The sequence below is a fragment of the Brassica napus genome, chromosome C9 (genome assembly GCF_020379485.1).
Source record: "Brassica napus cultivar Da-Ae chromosome C9, Da-Ae, whole genome shotgun sequence".
In the NCBI taxonomy this organism is placed as follows: domain Eukaryota; kingdom Viridiplantae; phylum Streptophyta; class Magnoliopsida; order Brassicales; family Brassicaceae; genus Brassica; species Brassica napus.
In genome coordinates this window covers 18,083,155-18,103,469 of record NC_063452.1, presented here as the reverse complement: position 1 = coordinate 18,103,469, position 20,315 = coordinate 18,083,155, and the positions used below count along the sequence as shown (strand labels likewise).

General features: G+C 33.7%; 2 protein-coding genes, 1 long non-coding RNA gene, 1 other non-coding gene and 1 pseudogene across 4 annotated transcripts; 2 read left to right on the top strand and 3 right to left on the bottom strand.

Annotated features, from left to right (window-relative positions):
* The first annotated feature begins 6,811 nt into the window (after positions 1–6,811).
* LOC106390782 (transmembrane emp24 domain-containing protein p24delta4) lies at positions 6,812–8,586 on the top strand. The gene is made up of 4 exons (XM_013831318.3): positions 6,812–7,125; positions 7,813–8,025; positions 8,091–8,167; positions 8,259–8,586. The coding sequence occupies exons 1-4, from the start codon at positions 6,910–6,912 to the stop codon at positions 8,401–8,403; spliced, it is 651 nt and encodes a 216-aa protein (XP_013686772.1). The 5' UTR covers positions 6,812–6,909; the 3' UTR covers positions 8,404–8,586.
* A 1,245-nt stretch (positions 8,587–9,831) lies between these two features.
* LOC106390300 (60S ribosomal protein L21-2) lies at positions 9,832–10,825 on the top strand. The gene is made up of 2 exons (XM_013830732.3): positions 9,832–10,275; positions 10,445–10,825. The coding sequence occupies exons 1-2, from the start codon at positions 10,039–10,041 to the stop codon at positions 10,700–10,702; spliced, it is 495 nt and encodes a 164-aa protein (XP_013686186.1). The 5' UTR covers positions 9,832–10,038; the 3' UTR covers positions 10,703–10,825.
* Positions 10,826–13,291: 2,466 nt separating this feature from the next.
* On the bottom strand, positions 13,292–14,988 carry LOC125592386. Its single transcript, XR_007328327.1, has 6 exons — positions 14,782–14,988; positions 14,583–14,687; positions 14,355–14,506; positions 14,091–14,266; positions 13,575–13,633; positions 13,292–13,486 (listed from the first exon to the last, which is right to left on the bottom strand). It is a non-coding gene; the product is annotated as an uncharacterized LOC125592386 (long non-coding RNA).
* A 2,408-nt stretch (positions 14,989–17,396) lies between these two features.
* LOC125593787 lies at positions 17,397–17,500 on the bottom strand. Its single transcript, XR_007329678.1, has one exon. It is a non-coding gene; the product is annotated as a U6 spliceosomal RNA (small nuclear RNA).
* Positions 17,501–17,710: 210 nt separating this feature from the next.
* Positions 17,711–20,203, bottom strand: LOC106395647 (annotated as a pseudogene).
* Positions 20,204–20,315: the final 112 nt, after the last annotated feature.

Sequence of the window (20,315 nt, the reverse complement as noted above, 5' to 3'; positions counted from 1 at the left end):
TTTCAATCGCAAAACTAACCTGAGACGACTTCCATGTAACTCATCTAGGTATAACAAAATATTGATTTTTTAATTTTCTAATAGTTTTAGAGAAAATGAAAGTTTATTAAACATTGACACAGACGACTTCCACGGAGGTCGTCTGGCAGACTTCTAGGAAGTCATCCATTTAGGTTAGTTTTGCAATTGATTTTTAACCTAGACGACTTACATGGAAGTCGTCCATCTTTGTTTGTTAAAAAAAATTCGAGACGACTTCCATGTAAGTCGTCTAGAGAAAACGGATTAGTTTTGTTTTTGACCGGATTGTGTCAGAAATTTGACTTTTCCGTCCAATAGAAAATTAAGAAATCAATATTTTGTTTAGTTTTGCAATTGAAAAATAAAACAAAAAAAAATATTTTTTGTAGACGACTTACACGGAAGTCGTCCGTCCGACGACTTACATGGAAGTCGTCCAAGATAGGCAAGATTTGACCAGAATCTCGGAATAAAATCATGGACGACTTCAATGTAAGTCGTCGGACGGACGACTTCCGTGTAAGTCGTCTAGAAAAAATACTTTTTTTTGTTTTACTTTTCAATCGCAAAACTAACCTGAGACGACTTCCATGTAACTCATCTGGGTATAACAAAATATTGATTTTTTAATTTTCTACTGGACGACTTACGTGTAAGTCTTCCAGGAAAAGTCAAATTTCTGACACAATCCGGTCAAATGCAAAACTAATCCGTTTTCTCTAGATGACTTACATGGAAGTCGTCTCGAATTTTTTTTTTTTACCAAACAAAGATGACGACTTCCATGTAAGTCATCTATAAAAACACATTTAAAAGTCAATTGCAAAACTAACCTCTGCATTGACCAGAAGACTTCCATGTAAGTCGTCTACAGCCAGACGACTTCCATTGTAAGTCGTCTACAGCCAGACGACTTACTTGTAAGTCATCTGGACAAACAGATCTGGGAAAAAACTGATTTCATAGTTTCAACCAGTGAGATAACTTGTTTATCACACATAAGTCTTCTCCAAGCACCCAGAATCTCAAACAAAAGTGATCCACCAAAGAATCGTAAGCTTCAATGGCTCTATGAACCATAAAAATTTTAGAATCAAAATCTTAGGTTTTTTTGGATGAATATGGAGAGAAAGTGAAAGAGATGTTGTTTAGTTCATAAGAATTGAAAATGAAAGAGTGTAAATCGATTTTTAGGTGCATTAAGAGCTTCAAATTGGTTGTTCATGGTGGTTGGTGTATTGATGGCAATGGCAATATTGTGAATACTTGAGGAAGATGAGGGTAATAGAGTGAAATATGCATTTTCGAAAAAAAAAGAAAAAAAAGTGATGGCATTTTCGTAAATAGTTTAAACTTTGGGTGTGAAAGAGGCAATTCAAAGTTTCAAAAAAAACATGGGTTAATTTTGTGTTTGACTTTAAGTTTTGAGTCATATTTGCAAAAACCACAAGTAATAATTAATATTTCAATTTCTTAAAAAAATATAGTGAAATTAAAACTAAAAGATCACTAGTCATGTTTTTTTCTAAAACTAAACTACAACAAAATCAAAAACAATAAATTTAAAATAAATATTTTATTAATTTTTAAAACGAAAACCAAAAACTGAAAACTAAAATCATCATTCGTGTTTTCTAAAAACTAAAAACTAAAATCATCATTCGTGTTTTCTAAAAACTAAAAACTAAAATCATCATTCGTGTTTTTCTAAAAACTAAAATCTACTGCAGAAATCAAAAATCAAAAACTAAAATCCAGAAACTAAAAACCAAAAACCAAAAACCAAAATCTAAAATCTAAAAATCATCCAAACAATCATAACCTAAAAAATATGTATTTAGGATTATAAAATCATGTGCAGGCCGGGTTAACCCTTTAGATAGGAGCCCACGACAACATCCCTATCCGGTGGTCGTTTTCTTCAACTTGACAATTACTACTAAACTTTTCATAGTAGTTTTGTGAAGGCTTCCCAATCACTGATGTGGGCCTATTTACGTATGGATTTGAATTCCTTTTTATTGCTTTTTTTTTTTTAAATTGATTTACTCTGTTTGAATCCAAAAAAAAATCGGTATTTGATGCTCCTCTTTTTTCTATATAGTCGAATTTATCGGATTCAATTTGTTATCGCTTTGGGATTTATCAGATATAATATGTTTGCACATATATAGTTTTGAATTTTGTTTTCTAATTTTTTTTTGTGTTATTTACTAATTTCATTTGTCAAAATTACACTATAACCAAAAATAGTTGTGACTAAAGCATTTTTCACTTCAAATTTTTAAAAATTTTGGCCATTGTTTCACTCGATCTTTATTTTGTTTTCAGGTTTGACTAAGTACAAAAAAATATGTTAAAACCGAAACCCGAAATTATATTGGCTCAGCTGATTTTTGAAAATGTTATTAAACTAGAACTGAGCATGACAAAACCCGAACTGAGTCTATGTGGCTACCAGAGAGAGAACATGCCAGTACTCTACTAAATCAGGTTCGCCATAGCCAAAATCCACAAGATAGCTTTATTTCCTTTGGCATTTGACTAGAACCGATGTATTTGCAACATTAAGTGTTCACCATAGTTTAAGCTCTTCCTCTAGAAGGTAGTCAATGAACCTCTTTTGGTAGGTTCTTCGATGATCAAAAGAGGCATTATTGCAGAGAATAAATGTAAGAAATGTGGAGGGAAGTAAAATGAGATTCATGAATTTTTATGAATTTTGTGTCACTGAGATGTAAATAATGGATATCGATCCGTAGGAGTCATTTAAATAAAGGGAAATTGGAGCCTATAGCAACGAAAAAAGGGTAATTGGCAGAGTAGCTATTTTACCTAATACACCAATACACCATATATATTTTATATAATAATGCTACTATGCCCTCTTACACAACCGGTAAAACCTGTAAACAAAAAAAAACTAAAGTAATAATACTTACCTAACACACATACATCGTGGCCTTTGGAGAATCACATACTGAGTTGTTTTTCCCCATTTTTGATCCACAGTAACTACCAAAACCATTTATGGAGTAGATTTGCGTAGGAGATGCCCATCTGCAACGGCTCGCTTGGCTACTGACGGAAAAGCATTGCGCATCTGAAATCTATGGAGTCGCCGCGAGGTTCGTCAACTCTTCCTTCAATTGCTTTATTCTCTTCGGTTTACGTGGCGGTTACATGTACTATTCCCATGGATGTCGTCAATTACACATATCTTTCTTGCTGTGAATGTTCTTGAATTGATCGGAGAAGATGAACAGTTTTTGTAACATTGTATTCTATACTATTTTATGCGTATGGAATAGAAATGTAAAACAATATGTATTATGAATGTTTTATTCATGTTATGTAATGTGAAATAGTATGTTACTATACTAATTTATCATGTAACGTTTCATTTGATGATTAATAAAGAAAGTGTTATTTTGTTCACCAATATGTACTATACTATGTATTTTGTTCCATTCTATTTGAGTTTAGGGTTTATACTTGGGTTTAGAGTTTAGGAATTAAGATTTAGGGTTTAGTATTTGGAAGGTATGGTTGAGGTTTGATTGTGCCCCTATCGTGTATCGTTCCATTTGATGATTAATAAAGAAAGTGGTATTTTGTTCACCAATATGTACTATACTATGTATTTTGTTCTATTCTATTTGGGTTTAGGGTTTATATTTGGATTTAGGGTTTATATTTGGATTTAGGGTTTATATTTAGGTAAGAGTTTAGTGATTAGAGTTTAGTATTTATAAGGTAAGGGAGTATGGTTAGTGTCAACATTAACTTTTTCTTTACAATCATAGACATTCAATAAATTCACTAATATGTGCTATGTTATTTTCTTTGTTCCATTCTATATGGATTTTTGGTTTATATTTGAGTTTATGGTTTATATTTGGATTTATGGTTTACTGATTAAAATTTAGGGCTTAATATTTAAGGGTCGTGGTGGTAAGATTGTGATTTGGATACGTTTAGTATTAATGAGTTGTAGGTGGAGTTATAATCCTATACTACTTCGTTGATATGGAATAAAACACTCATGCATATGTATGTGGTCAACAAAAGTATACGTGGATGGTTCCTCCTTCTTTTATTTGAAACTAGGGGGTGTCCGCGCTTCGCGCGGAATATTATTTTATTGTTGTTAAGTATGATGTTTTTGAATGATGTAATTATATGGTCATTATTTATTTGTGAAGAGCATGATTTAGTATTTTATTGTGTGATGTAGTATTAGGTTATAGGTTAATATATTATGTGTTTGTATTTTCAATATTATGTGTATGTTAGTGGTGAAATGAGCTTCTGATGTAAAGCATCTTGAATTTCAATAAATTTTCATTTAAGCATTTATTGATTCTAACATTAACGGTTTAAGTGTCAACATTGTATTTAATATTTTCACATTTTTGAACACTATTCTTTTTGTTAACAACGTCGAACATTATTCTCCTAAGATGTTTTTTCCTTCTCCGCATATTTTGACTTGAGCCATCACCATCTATGTATTTCGTTTACATTTCCAGTGTGCGATGTTTCTTACCATCACCGGAAAAAGACTCACCTTCGTTTCTCTTGTTTTTCCTCTTCTTTTTCTCTTGTGAGATTATCTAATATTTGTTGTAGATCAGGTTTATGAGTTCCCAGTTGTGCGGTTGTTTCTCGTGATGTTGTACGCTGTTCTGGTCAATATTTGTCCTCTTCTTCCTTAAATTTGGCAAATGTTAGGAACTACATCTCCTTGGATTGGTCAGAGTTTAGTTGTCTTTAATGTTGTCTTCCTCGTAGTTGGCTTGTCGTTGATAGTCACTTCTCGTCTTGGTTTTCAAGATCTAGTTTTTGCTGATTTGACTTTTATGTTCTCTTCATAGATCGAGGATGGCTCCACAGTTTATTGATTTTTTGTACTCTCCTTTTCCCTCTTTGTTCTCTCATCTCGTTACACTTTTCATCGCTGGCTGCGTCTCCGGTGGCTCTCTATTCCGCCATGTTTGCCACTCCAGGTTTGGATAGTGTTTTCCTTTGTGTATGTTACGTGGGCTTGGAAGATTATTTCTTGTCTCAAACTTGAGATTTGGTTTCTTTGTGGTTACCTTCCATTCTCCCTCATTTATGTTGTTTTTCTTCTTTTCATGCTTCCCTTGGTATAGGTGTGTGAAGTTAGTCTCTTGGAGCTTTGGTCTCTTCTATTCAGAGCTTTGTGATTCTTCGTTGGCAATGAGCGCCTTGTATGTGGTTGTTTGTTTGTGAGGTGCTTCTTAACTCTTAGCTGGTGGTTGTGCTTTAGGCATGTGTTTTCGTGCTTCATGGTGACTGTTATCTTCCATTGATTATTCTCCTTCTGATCCGTTTTTATTTTATTTTTTGGGTTGGTGCTTGATCGCGTTCATTTGTGTTCCAGACTTTTACTGAGTTAGTGTTACTATAGTATTTTGCATTTTCTTTGTGATTTTGGAAATTTAGGTTTAGATTATGTATTGTACTCTAGTTTTTTTAGTTTAGTTATTTTATAGTTTTTAATAGTCAAATAAATTTATAATTTGTAAATAAAATAGTAGAAAATATCAAAAAAAAAGTTTATGTTATTTTTTATTTATGAATAAATAAAATATTTAAAATATATTTTTATTATATTTTTTTATTCATCTTCAATTTAACTGACCAATAAAATAGATTATAAAATTTCATATAATAATGGTTAGTGTGAGAAAGATTTTATGGCACAATTAGAAAGTATTAAGCCAAATTGTAAAAATGTAAAAGAAGAATGACCTAAAATGTAAAAACAAAAAATATATGGGAACACATGTCATCAAACCCCCTACCACTTGTCATAAGAAGAGAAAAAATGAAAAAATTATAGATAGTTTTAAAGTGCTATTGAACTTATATATATTCTATTGGTCACGTTATTCACTCCAACACAATTAGCTGATACCTACAAAAAAAAAAAGACATAACCGGACACTTTATGACATAAATATCTGAAATTATATTATGTCAAAATCAATGACATTCACCTAATTTGTATTCAAAACATGGCTAGTTCACAAATAAGCCTTTAAATAAACCCTTTTAAAATTCCAAATCCAAAAGTACTATATAATCAAGGTTGCAAATGAACATATATATACACAGGTTAAATAGAGTTTAGCCTTGTAACTTGTAAAAAAAACACACAAAAAATTGGGTAATAGGCTGAACTTTCTCTTAAATGATTAAAAATTAAGAAGATTTTAGCAACAAAAAAAAAAGTGATCAAAAAAGGAAGATTTCAGAAAATTAATAAAAATTATATATATTCAGAGCTTAGTGGATTTATGAAATGGCAAATCTCCAAAATAGCACATTTCTAAGTTTATATCACAAAAATAGCACTCAAAAACTAAAATGACCAAAATAACACCTTTCTAAATTTATCGTTTGAAAATTTAAATTTTTTTATTTTTCAAAATTTGAAATCTTATCCCCAAAACCTCATTTCTCAACTCTAAACCCTAAACCCTAAACTCTAAACCCTAAACCCTAAACCATAAACCATAAACCCTAAACTCTAAACCCTAAACTCTAAACTCTAAACCCTAAACCCTAAATTCTAAAATCTAAACCCTAAACCCTAAACTCTAAACCCTAAACCCTAAATCCTAAACCCCACCCTTTAACTCTAAACCCTAAATTTGTGATTTTTGATAAAATATTAAGTGCTATTTTTGTGATTTTTGACCTTAAGTGCTAGTTTGGAAACATAAACTTGATTTAGTGCTATTTTTGTCTTTTTCTCTTAATGAAATGAGAAAGAAAATAAATCTCGTTGGTAGAATAAAAGAAAACAAGATCTGACTACTTACATCCAATCTCAATCGGGGAAAAAGTTTGAAGAAGATGCAGCCTGAGTTTGCGACGACGTTCTCACTCCTTTCAGCTCTCTTTTTCCTTCTGACGCCGGAGCTAATTCCAGTCAGTGAAGCCGTGTGGCTCAACATACCTAAGACGGGAACAAAGTGCGTCTCGGAGGAAATCCAGAGTAAGGTCGTCGTCTTGGCAGATTACCTCGTCATCTCCGACGAGCATTCCATCTTCCCCACTGTCTCCGTTAAGGTAAAATTGGTTTCTAGATTCGAATCTGGACTCTCTCTCTGCTTCGATCTCTTACTATTATAGGAAATTTATTGTCTATGGTAATGTGAATTCGACCTAACTTTCTATAAATTGTGCATTGATTGTTCGGATTATAGCTTCCTTATTTTGAAAAATAATGTGAATACAGGCGTTTCTTTGTTCGTTCTAGATGTGCATTTACTTTCACCTTCATGGAGTGAAACTAATAAACCATGTATCTGCTTCATGGAAGATTATTAGAGATTTTTGCGAATATGATCACTTGATCAGAGAAACATATTGGGCACAAGGGTTGTGAAAATAGATGTATTTGAATGTAGTCTGTTCTTGAGCTTAAGCATTATTATGTGATTAAATGGGAAGAGAAGACGAGATTTTCTAGTAATGTCTCTATGTTTGTGAGCTTGATCAACAAAGTGTGTGATTGAAGATGAATGGTGTAATTATGTATCTTGTTAAGTTTTCCACTACCAATTGACTCTTCATGCTACCACATAGCTTGATGGATTATAGTAGAAACTGTAATCACATGTGTTAGGAAGACGTGCTCAACATAGATGCATACATGCTTTAGATGAATGTAGGTTTATGAGGCATCTCAACCCTTTGAAGAGGACATTGACAAGAAAGAAATTATATATTGTATTGTATTGTATTGTATTGTAGGTTACATCACCATATGGAAACGTTTTGCACCACAGCGACAACACAACGCATGGTCAATTTGCGTTTACAACCCAAGAATCAGGAACCTACTTGGCTTGTTTCGAGCCCGTAGGAAACAGTCATGGTAACAAAGACATTAGCATCAACCTTGACTGGAAAACTGGAATCGCAGCCAAGGATTGGGACTCCATTGCTAGAAAAGAGAAGATTGAGGTAAGAAGAGCTACTAGCTCTCTGTTTCCCAATAGTTTTTAACGCCACTATGCCTTAAATCTTAGGGTGTGGAGTTGGAGCTTAGGAAACTTGAAGGTGCAGTTGAGGGCATTCACGAGAATCTACTTTACCTAAAAGACAGGTAAAAACTTAATGAACGAACATCTACATTGTTTAAAAATCTCGAGAAGAGATCAAAATTGCTTTTTCTCTCCCTTTTCACTACATTGCAGAGAAGCGGAGATGAGGATTGTGAGTGAAAAAACAAACTCGCGAGTTGCATGGTACAGTATAATGTCGCTAGGCATCTGCATTGTCGTCTCTGGTTTACAGATTTTGTACTTGAAGCAATACTTTGAAAGGAAGAAGCTTATTTAGATAAGATGATGGATGATCCATGGATACTAGAAACCAACACTTTCCTTTGCTTTCTTCTTATACCACTCTTTTGAACTCAATAGTGTAAAAATTTTTTGTTTCACTCATTTAACTTGTAATCTGTCCCTCGGTTAGATAATTATATATCTACATTCTAATAATCAGAATTTGAATTACATTTTACTGGGAGAAATGCAATGTTACTTTCTTTCTTGATCAAGATCTGGGGTAGGAAGATAGAGTGAGGTTTGAAGGACAGAACTTAGATTCACCCCCGGCTGAACTTTTAAATTCATTTCACCCTTTAGAACCAATCAAAGTCACACCGATTATTAATTTAAATATATTAAATTAAATAAAAAAAATTACAAAAAATAAAAACGTTAATTTTAGCGACGCTAACGTTTTCAGCTAAACCCTAAACCTAAAATCTTAAATTCTAAACTCTATACCTTAAATTTTAAATCCAAATCCAAACCCCTAAACCCAAACCCTATACCCTAAACCCCAATCTTAGACCATAACCCCAAATTATATACCCTAAACACAAAAACTAGACTATAAACCTAAACTATATACTCTAAACCCAAGTCCTAGACCCTAAACCCAAACCGTAAACCTTAAACCCAAATTATATACCCTAAACCCAAAACCTTAACCATAAATCCAAACGGTAAATCTTAAACCCAAACCGTAAATCCTAAACCCAAAACCTATACCCTATACCCTAAACTCAAATCCTAGACCCAAAACCCAAACGGTAAACCCTAAACCCAAACCCCAAACTTAGATGCTATAGGGTTTGGGTTAAGGTTTACGGTTTGGGTTTAAGGTCTAAGACTTGAGTTTAGGGTATAGGATTTAGGTTTATAGTCTATTTTTTGGGTTTAAGGTATATAATTTGGGTTTAGGATCTAGGATTAGGGTTTAGGATATAGGGTTTGGATTTAGAAGTTTGGATTTGGGTTTAAAATTTAGGGTATAGGGTTTGGATTTAGAGGTTTGGATTTAGGTTTAAAATTTAGGGTATAGGGTTTAGATTTTAAGATTTAGGGTTTAGGTTTTCGCTAGCGGTGTTAGCATCGTTAAAATTAGCATTTTTATTTTTATATCTATTTTTTATTTAATTTAATATTTTTTAATTGGATTTTAAGAGTGTGGTGAATTTAAAGGTTCACCGTAGTGGGTGAACCTAAGTTTTGTTAACTATAAACCAAATTTGTGTCCAAATCTCATAATTTCAAAGGATGTAAGGGTTCTTTTTATTTTTTATATGCCAAATCTCATCAGTTGAGCCGCATTGAATTTTATCATATTTTATCGAATTTTTAAATAGTAAGTTTTTAACTAAATCTAAACCGGATGATACAGGGAATGACAGAGTCACCGGTTTCGACTGCACATCAGTCAGGTATGAAAACGCATATGTTTAGGCGTTTTTAATTGGCAAAACAAAACAACGCTTCCTTCAAAGTTCTCATAACCAAATGGACTTATACAAATTAGGCTTACATAGACGGCCCACTAGGCCTATATAAACAAACCCTAGTATGTTTATAAGTTTCCTTCTCTTTGCTTCGCCGTCTTCTCCGAGGGTTTCAGCCACCACCACACAGAGAAAGAGAAACAGCGAAAATGCCGGCGGGTCACGGAGTGAGGGCGAGAACCAGGGATCTGTTCGCGAGAGGGTTCAGGAAGAAGGGTGTTATCCCACTCTCTACCTACCTCAGGACCTTCAAAGTCGGAGATTACGTGGATGTGAAGGTTAATGGAGCTATCCACAAAGGTATGCCTCACAAGTTCTACCATGGTCGTACTGGTCGCGTCTGGAACGTTACTAAGCGAGCCGTTGGTGTCGAAGTCAACAAGCAGGTATGATCTGTTTGTGTTCGTTTTCGTGAGTGTTGAATGAATGTTAGAACTGATTGTGATTATTTGCTGTGTACGTTTGTTTTAGCTGTCGATTTAGAATATTAAAATAGATAGTTTTGTGTTGGATCATGAGTGATAACTTATCTCTTGTGGCTGTGTCGTGGTTTAGATTGGTAACAGAATCATAAGGAAGAGGTTGCATGTGCGTGTGGAGCACGTGCAGCAGTCAAGGTGTGCTGAGGAGTTTAAACTAAGGAAGAAGAATAACGATGTGCTCAAGGCTGCAGCCAAAGCCAGAGGGGAGACAATCAGCACTAAGAGACAGCCTAAAGGTCCCAAGCCTGGTTTCATGGTCGAGGGTATGACATTAGAGACTGTCACTCCTATCCCTTACGATGTTGTCAACGATCTCAAGGGTGGCTACTAAATTTTCCATTTTTGCTCTTTATCTGCTCAAGAGTTTTTTGCATTTTGTCTTTTGAACCAAGACTGATTTTTATATGGTATGGAGATGTAGTTCAGATGGTTATTAAGTGATCATTTTGCATAATCATGTGTTCATTTATTTGTAATATCACCTTCTGCATACATAACAGAGAGCATAGGTCGTTGCCCAAAAAAAACAGAGAGCATAGCTCTACGTGACATAAGACAGACATAACAAATTACTCACTAGGGAAATCAACGATCTTCTGAGAACATTTGGATCTAGGCTCCTGAGAAAGAGATTTAATTTAACATAAAAGAGCTGTTTCCGTTGGTTTTTTTTTAATTTCGAGCCGTACTATGAGATCCATGTTTGATGATACGCCATACACCTCTTGTAATCTTTATTTCCCATAAGAGAAATTCTTGGGTTCATCCCCTAGGTGAACCTCTAGATTCACCAACCAATAGTGTTTGAGTATTTGATATTTGATATATTTTAAAAAAGGAAACAAAATTGAATTTCCAAATAAGATTATATTTTTGAAATAAAACAATAAAAATACATAAAAATAGTTACAAAAAATAAATAAATAAATATTGATAAACTTTTAGCAAAATACTAAATCCTATACCCTAAATCCTAAACTCCAAACTCTAAATTATAAACCTTAAATCTTGGATAAACCGTAAACCATTAGAAAATTTTAAATCCTAAATCATACATTAAAAACTAAATCTTAATAACACTAAACCCTAAACCCTAATCACTAAACCCTAAACCCTTGGATAAACCCTGAACCCTTGGATAAATCATAAACTCTAAATCAAAAATATTTAAAATTAAACCCTAGAGTTTATGATTTATCCAAGGGTTCAGAGTTTACCCAAGGGTTTAGGGTTTACCCAAGGGTTTAGGGTTTACCCAAGGGTTTAGGATTTAGTGATTAGGATTTAGGGTTTAGTGTTAGTAAAATTTAGTTTTTAATGTATGATTTAGGGTTTAAGATTTTCCAACGGTTTAGAGTTTATCCAAAGTTTAAGGTTTAACGTTTAGGGTTTAGGGTTTAGGATTTAGGGTATAGGGTTTAGTATTTTGCTGAAGATTTAACAATATTAATTAATTTATTTTTTTGTAACTATTTTTATGTATTTTTATTATTTTATTTTAAAAATATAATCTAATTTGGATATTCAATTTTATTTACTTTTTTAAAAGATATCAAATATCAAATACTCAAACACTATTGGTTGGTAGGTTCACCATAATATACATAATTTGCGTTTTCTGAACTTTGAACCCCAGACTTCTGGGCGTATAAGTATTAATGAACCCTTAGTCAAATCGCTGAACTAAGGGCTTCCACCGTGTTTCCTATAGTTAATGGTGACTTTCTCATTAGTGTTTTGGCTTAAGTGGGATCATTGTGATACATCCATTTCATTCTTAAGATATTTTCTTGAAAAGTAAGAGAATAAACGTTTCAAATCACATGAAAACATATAAAACAGACAATAAACATATGTATTAATCTTGGGTATGGTTAATAACTAATAGTCAAAGTTAGATAATAACAAGAGATCATAATAATAATGAGCTTTTAAAATAACTAGAGACTTTTCCGGGCTACGCCCGGATTTCTTTCCTTTATTTTAATTTAATTAGTTTATTATAGAATATAATTAGTTTATTATAGAATATGTATTTGACTACATATTTTACACTTAGACTGAAAATGCTATATAAATTATTAGAAAATTTTGCTATTTTGTATTGGTTTTGGTGACTAAGATTTTAAATTATTAAAGTTCAAATTTTTTTCTTTCATTGTCAAAATACATATAACTTGGCAAACAAACTGAATAAGAAAATAAATTAAACTTTAGTTGAAATTCAATTATTCTTTTATCTCATATATTTGAATTTTATAAATATATGGTTAGATTAACATATAATTCAAACATTGTTTTTACGTTAAAATTAACCAATGATATTGATCATTTATTATTTGGACGTTAAAATTAACCAATGTATATTTTAAAATTTTAATATTTATTATTTATTATTTGGTGATAAGAAAATGTATATGAATTCGTTCTTAAGGCAGTGGTGAAATGACGAACAATTGAAATCTAAAAGTGATGTATATTTAAAAAATCTTGAATTTATGTCAAATACTTTGTTTTCATGCAACAAAACAAAATATTAAAAATATAATAATATTCTCTAATAGCTGTCTGTATGTTTTTCCTAAGAAAATCCAAAGAATGTAGTTGATTTTCTTAAGTTGATTTTCTTAAAAAAGATTAACAACTTATGAATTTTAGTTGATATTCAATGATTGCCTTCGCTCACTAATGGAAATTATGGTTATAATTAGGGATGTCAAAATGGATCAAATGGGTCAACCCAACCCATGGATTGACCCATGACCCATTAAATTAAATGGGACAGATGGGTTAATGGTTGACCCATCAACCCAACATCTTTATAATAAATTTTAAGAAACAAAGAAGCAACGTTAACACTCGCTGTGATCAAAACATAAACACTTAAACATGAGAAAAAAAATGATGAATCCAAAGCTTATAACGATAAAAAGGTTTCATTATTCATCAATATCAAGCTTCAGTTTTGAAAAACAAAGGTATTGAGTCATATAAAGCATTGTTATGAAGCACTCTGCGATAGCAAGGGAATACAGAAACGTTATGCAGGAGAGGGATACTCTAATCAGCAATAAAATTTATATAAGGTCCCTTTAACTTGTGATGATCAAGACTCCTGCGCACAAGAAACATTAGGGATCAACAAAAGATGCAGCATATACTAACGGAAAAGTAGTTTAAATCAAACAAGTTTCAAAACTTACAAGGCATATACTCAGCTTCTGGGTGCACTGTCTTTCTTCAAGAAACAACAAAGAGGCTCCTGAAGATAAAGAAACTTCGATCGTTAGATTGTATAACAAGAACAACTAACTACACTGAACTATAAAACCTTTCAGATTCTTCTATTGAGATGACCATTTCTCTACAAGTTTCAACATTAGCCAAAACCATACTACTAAATCTCAATTACACATCAAGCTTCCCACAGTATCAATTCACAACCATTGCATGGCTCTCATCTACATCTACAGCACTCAGAACAACAGTGAGGCAGTCCCAATCCTATAAACCTAAACTCTCTCTCTAACGAGGACCTCGGGGCAGCTAAAAAAAATGGTGAATCCACAGTATTTATCAAACTTCTCCCTCATGTTAGAAATCATTGTCTGGATGACTACAAAAGGAACAAAACAAATGATCGATTTGATCAAAAGGTGGAGGAAGCGAGGAGAATAGCCTTCAAGTAACAGAGTCAAGAGAAGAGTAAATGCCTTCACCTTCAAAGAAACAAAGTCACGAGAAGATTCCCGGAAACGAGGAGGAAGCGAGGAGATGATGATGAAAAGCTTCAGAGCTTCAAAGACCCAACAGAAGCTCAAACTATATAATAGTGATGATGTTCTTCTACTTAAGACTTGCACCAAAATATAATGTACTTGAATTGTTATGCCCCCTGAGAAAAAAAATAGTAACACAAACATAAACAAGAAAGCAAATTTTAGCATCAACAAGAAAGCATCTTTAGGACCAAGAAAGCTAACCTGATAAGAAGAGAACAAAACAAGGGCCAAGCAACTCAGAACAAAACAAGGGCCAAGCAACTCAGCACTGTCTCTATGATCGAAGAAAGCCTTAGCGAGCTCGGACCCTGATGCGTACCCTCCCAAGTGGCCAGAGAGATTGCACTCAACTCCTGAAAGGATCTCTGATGTTTAAACGCGACAATAGCAAATGGAAAACGAGGGCTAAGCATTATAAGAAGCTGTTACCAGCTGTTGGCTCTGATAAGATCCGGAATGTGATGGATATGACACTGCTTATGGAGGTTTAGCTGCTGCTCTGGTCGATGATCCTTTGTGGGTGATGCCGCTGCTCTGGTATATCAGAAACCCAAAAAAAAAACCAATCAGAGATTGGAGAACGGATCTATTGAATTGAATCAAGAGCAAAGGTGATGCCACTGCAAACCTTTAGAAATTGACGCTGTAGCTTCAGAGCTTCAGAGTTGAATCGAGATCGAACAACCCAACAGCCTAATCACCGAACAAAGGATTGAACACAATCAGATCTTTACTGAAATTGAAATCGTGGGTCTGGAAGAGACGATGACGTCTTTTGTTTTCATTTTTTTTTTTTTTTTTTGTAACACAAGTTTTCTGTTTTCATTAAAATAGGTTTTCTTAATTAAAAACTAAATAGGTCAGATTTGACCCAACCCAATAGACCTATTTAACTTGTTAACCCATTAACTTGTTTACCCATTAACCCATTAATCCATTAACTTGTTAACACACTAACCCATTGGATCAAAAATAAACAGTTCATTTGGGTTAATGAGTCAATTTGGGTTGGGTCAACCCATGGGTCATGACCCATTTTGACACCCCTTATAATATTTTAGTCTTGGGGCTGATAAGAGGGGGTTCACAGCGTTACTATGTAAATACCTCAATATTACTCATATAATTTCCATGGTTCATCATATGAAATATCATATTATTATCTATTTTACCTTGGAATAAAAAATCAGCGTTTGTGTACGTAGAGAGTGAACCATAAGTATTAAGTTGGATAAAATAACCGAAATTAATCATCATATGTAGCTTTTACTTGCAATAGTAAAAAAACGTACAAAACAAAAGTAATTGTTGATAACTTAAGCAAAATTCTATAATTCTAAATTATTGAACAAACTTACACTGTTTAACTTTCATGACTCCTAGTCTCCAACCAATTGCATACATGAAAAAATAAATCTTAAGAAAAACGCTTTACAAAGTTCTGAAAATTTCTTATTTGTTTTTTTCTTTCTGTAAACATCAAAATGTCTCCTCCCTGAGCCTGTACAACATCATTTCTTGCTGCTTGATGTAACAACGATCCTCTTCGTCCACCAGGAAAAGATTCAGATAATACTTGACACTGAATTTGTTGTTGATGTTCTGAGAATCTATTGTGTCTTTTCTGGCAAAAAGAATAACAAACTCGTGAACTTTGTAATCTACCTCCATCGAACTGCACGTACTTCCTTCTTCACTTGTGTTTCTTTCATGAAAACCCTCTGTTCAACTGCCTCTTCGGAAAACACATAAATAGCAAGCATTAGATATGTGCACATCTGGATCCAGCTTCAGCAAACACTTTACTACTCTTTCAGCCATCTCAATGTTACCCTTTTTCCTGCAATTAGGAAAAAAGAGAGCTCCATATAATAGTGGCTTCTTCCACTGTTATGTTCTTTATCATTGCTTCGGCTTCCTCCAATAGCTCTGCTTCACCCAACACGTTAAGAGTAGTGTTTTATTGATGGCTCAACAAAATACATTTATCTCATCGTTATCAAATAACCAGCTGTCTTCTCTAATTCACGAAAAATTCAAATTTACAGTTATCAAATCTCTGACCACCTTCCTAGCAAGAGACAATTGTTCTGCATGACGCACACCTATAACCAGGCCACAAAAATTAAATAATGACAGAACCAATACAAAATATGTGTGCAAACTATATGAAAATAGGAACATCTAGTAATACGCAAGAAGGAATTTCTTACTTAAGCTTCACAAGCGTACCCAATAACAAACAAACTCACTAATATGAGTATTATGAAGGTTTTGGTTCTAACAAAATGATACAAAGACACTAATAAGTTACCAAAACCCATCAACTTATATATACGATACAAAAGCTTAAAAAAACTAAGCACACCATAAAAAGCAAAAACTAAGCACACCATCATCACTGACTCTCAAAGTCACGAGCTTTACACATGGCATTGATAACTGAATCGAATAGTAATGGAGATGTGTAAACCAAGGTTTCATCTCGGCCCATTTGAACACTGAGTGGAGCAGCATAGGAGATGAGCTTAACCGATCAAAAAGCTTTTACCCAGTTGTATACTTGTGTTCTTTAATTGTAAATAGAGATGAAAGAGGTGGAAGAAGAGAGAGAAAAAGCTAGAAGATAGAGAAGAGTGATTTTACCATGGAAGAAGAGAAAAAGTTCGATGACGATGAAGAAAAGAATTGGGGATTTTTCTAGGGTTGAAGGAAATTAGTATTTGTCCTATTTTTAATATTAAAAATGTATTAAATTAAATTAAATAACAAATATTATATATTTAAATTTGATTTAATTTAGATTAATTTAAAGGTATAATGCTATTAACAATAATTAAAATCTTAATGTGACAAAAAATTTAGATAAAATCTTAGGAGGACAAACCCAATTCCTATGTGGGGTTGTTGAGTTTGATTATTTTCGTGACCGTGTGTTGCGAAGGATTTGCTGCAGTTGATGGGGTATTTGTTTAAACTACGCAGTAGATGTGGGTATAATTGTGGCTATAAGTGGTTACTATGTGGTGAGTTTATGAGTTTCTATTGTTGTAGTGTTCAGAGGGCATATCCCGATTTTACGATTAGATGTTTGCAAGTTTTTCTGAACTTGTCATATATTTTTTGGTCTTCTGTTTTACCCGCTGTACCGTAATTTTTTTTAATTTTTTTTGTATATTTGGTTATATTTTTTCACCATTTGCATGTTTTGATTTTTTGATTTTTTTTAAATCGAGAATTGGTCTATTTTTGAACCATTTTTCAAATAGTTTGTATCATCCTTGCGCATGGGCCATTCTAATCTACTATGTCTCGTTCCAATTTACATTTGTGGATACAATACATTCTCATCCCAGAATATTTTGAATTTATGAATTTATGAACCAAGGTTTCATCTCGGCCCCAAAAGTCACGAGCTCCAAAATATACAAAATATTGTGAATTTATGAACCAACCAGTCAGTGTACACATGGTTATAAAGTAACTGGAATAAATTACAGAACACATAAGTTTCAAGAAACATGAAAAACTCATTCATTATGGACTTTATGGTACATAATAAATCTCAGTACATAAAAAAACACAAACCCAAACATGCAGAATACATAAGGAGCTTTATAGATAAAAGCTCAAATGTCAAATCTCAAATTTCAGAACATTGTTGTCTATGATGATTATTTTCATAAATCATCGTAGGAAGCTGTTGCGAGGGAAGTGTCTTAAAGGGTTCTGTCGCAGCAGCTCTGTTTCTCTACAGTTTTTATAAAGGAAACATTGTTAGATACTCAAGTCATGTGATAATTGTTTGGGTGAATCAAGAAGGAGTTTTATGCTTACTTCTTTATCTCACGGCCATCAGTAAGTGGCAAAACGTTTGATGATGATGGTGAGATGGTTTCAATCTTCTTCCTTTTCTCTACTCCCTCACTGTTGTTTCATAATCAAAAGTTAATAACAAAACATCTATGTCTTGTTATGGAAACAGAAACAAATTGAGTAACTTACTCTGTACATTCTTCTTCGTCGAAAAAAGCCTCAAAAGAGGAAGCAGCAGTTCTCACAATGGGTTTCTTAGGAACCTGTGAAAATACATATATGCAGGTAAGTGAACAGTTTACAGAGATAAGTTTAGTTTAGTTTTCGCAGTTGGAGCAGAAGCAAGACCTTGAATGCTACCCATTTTCCAGGTAAGGCATTGTTATCTTTGTTCCTCTCTGCTCTGCCTCCAAGCATAAGCCAAGAACCAAACTCTGGTTTTAACTTGTCCGACTCTGTTTGATCCCTCGTTGTAGTATCCTTGTACACAGCCAAAGGTACCTTGGATGAGCTACAAAAATTACAGAGAGAGAGTTGCTCAATAATTTAGAGTTTTGATGAAGTTTATATATATGTTTAAAGCAAGAAATACATAATGATGAAACTGCTTACTGATTCAGCTTTGTTCTCTTTGCTTGTGGTCCTAAAGCTTGCCTTCCTGTATCTATACAACACATTGTCATGTAAGAGAACTTAACAGAATATATTAATAAAACTTCCAAAGTAATTAATTACTGTGTCTCACTATTATTATCTCCCCTAGACAATACAGTCCCAAAGCTTATTGACGGTAAGTCATTCTCCTTTAGCTCCTGCTAGTCGGTAAAAAAACATTAACTCATCATGTGGAAAAAAAAACTTAAGCATAGATAAACATACAGAAGAAACTTCTTACATCATCAACTGTTTTGGTCCTTCTCATAGTTCTCACCATAAACTTCTTGTAAGCATCATTCAACTTCTCCACAGGCTTTGCATTCCTGCACAGAGTTTCACACTTTATTAATCAAATCACGTGACAAAAGCCAAGGACCCAAAACGAAGAAAACTCACCTAGAGATTCCGAGATTGAAGATCTCATTAGCAGTCTTCACCTTACCCTTAAACTCCATGTGCAACCCATAATCTCTATAGTACAAACCATGCGTCCTCCCAATATCATTAACCTCCAAAAACTTATAAATCACTTACGCATCAGCGCAATGCTCCGCCTTCAAAAGGATAAACCACTTCCCTTTAGTAAACTACACTTCCAATACAAAAGAAGATCATTCAAGGAAGAGCTAAAAAAAAGAGAAAGAAACATTACATATTCCAACCAGACTTTGAGGTAACGAAGATCATCCTTGTACCGGTCCGAGTGCCAGAACTTTCTCACGCACTGCTCGTATATCACCAACAGACGCGAGCACTCTCCACCCAGAGGAAACGCCTCCTGCACCCATTTAACACACCTGGAGAGAAACCTCAAATCTCAGGATCAAGAAGACTTTTTATAATCAAGAATAGATAAAAAATGAACTCACTTTATCCATGGGAAGAGAGGGTCGTCACCGTCGTACTCATCTATATCCTCAATCAGCTTCCTAATGAATCATAGATCAATGAGTGTGATTCGATTGAAACCCAAGAGATAAAAAAGTTGAAGTGATTCGATTAAAACCCTCAGCAAAAGCTCTTGAAGAAAAATTTACCTTCACTCTCAGATTCTTTCCACGCTTCACCATGTCTTTCAACTGATTCTCCAAACTCTAATCAGTTGTAGTGAGGAACATTTGACTGAAATACAATGGACCGAGGAAAATGTTACAAAAATACTAATTCAAAGATGCATATGTAACGTTTTCTAATAAAAATGGAATCAGAAATCAGATCTTTGAAGCCAATGTAACATAAACTTAACTCGTATATAACCAAAAAAGGATTTGATTAATCTTCTGAGGCCAACCGGGTGAGATGATGCAAATAAATCTACCAACCTCTTCAAACTCTGCTGCCGATTCAAGATTAGCGAACGCTCGGATGACTAATTCTGCGTTCAAAGCTAGAAGAGTTAGATCATCGGCCTTTTAAAAAACAAAATTAAGATCGAATATAAGATGCTTGTGGATACAATACCTTCTCATCAAGGAAAATTAGAGTGATTTCCCATGAATTCACCATGCTTCTTGATGTTTTTCGAGTTCCAAAAACGGATCATCGGCCAGTGCTGTTTCGTCATCCCAGAAATGCATTAAGACGAATCGGAGCTCGGACTCTCCCAATGCAAGACATAGATCGTTGAAGAACTGAGCATTTACTGGTGAATATGCTGAAGTAGGTGAAAGTGGGGGATTTATAAACTTT

Bases quoted from the DNA above. Each gene is read 5' to 3' on its own strand.
- LOC106390300 (XM_013830732.3), top strand. From the start codon at position 10,039: ATGCCGGCGGGTCACGGAGTGAGGGCGAGAACCAGGGATCTGTTCGCG. The intron at 10,276-10,444 runs GTATGATCTGTT...GTCGTGGTTTAG, and splicing joins GTGTCGAAGTCAACAAGCAG to ATTGGTAACAGAATCATAAG.
- LOC106390782 (XM_013831318.3), top strand. From the start codon at position 6,910: ATGCAGCCTGAGTTTGCGACGACGTTCTCACTCCTTTCAGCTCTCTTT. The intron at 7,126-7,812 runs GTAAAATTGGTT...ATTGTATTGTAG, and splicing joins TCCCCACTGTCTCCGTTAAG to GTTACATCACCATATGGAAA. The intron at 8,026-8,090 runs GTAAGAAGAGCT...CTTAAATCTTAG, and splicing joins CTAGAAAAGAGAAGATTGAG to GGTGTGGAGTTGGAGCTTAG.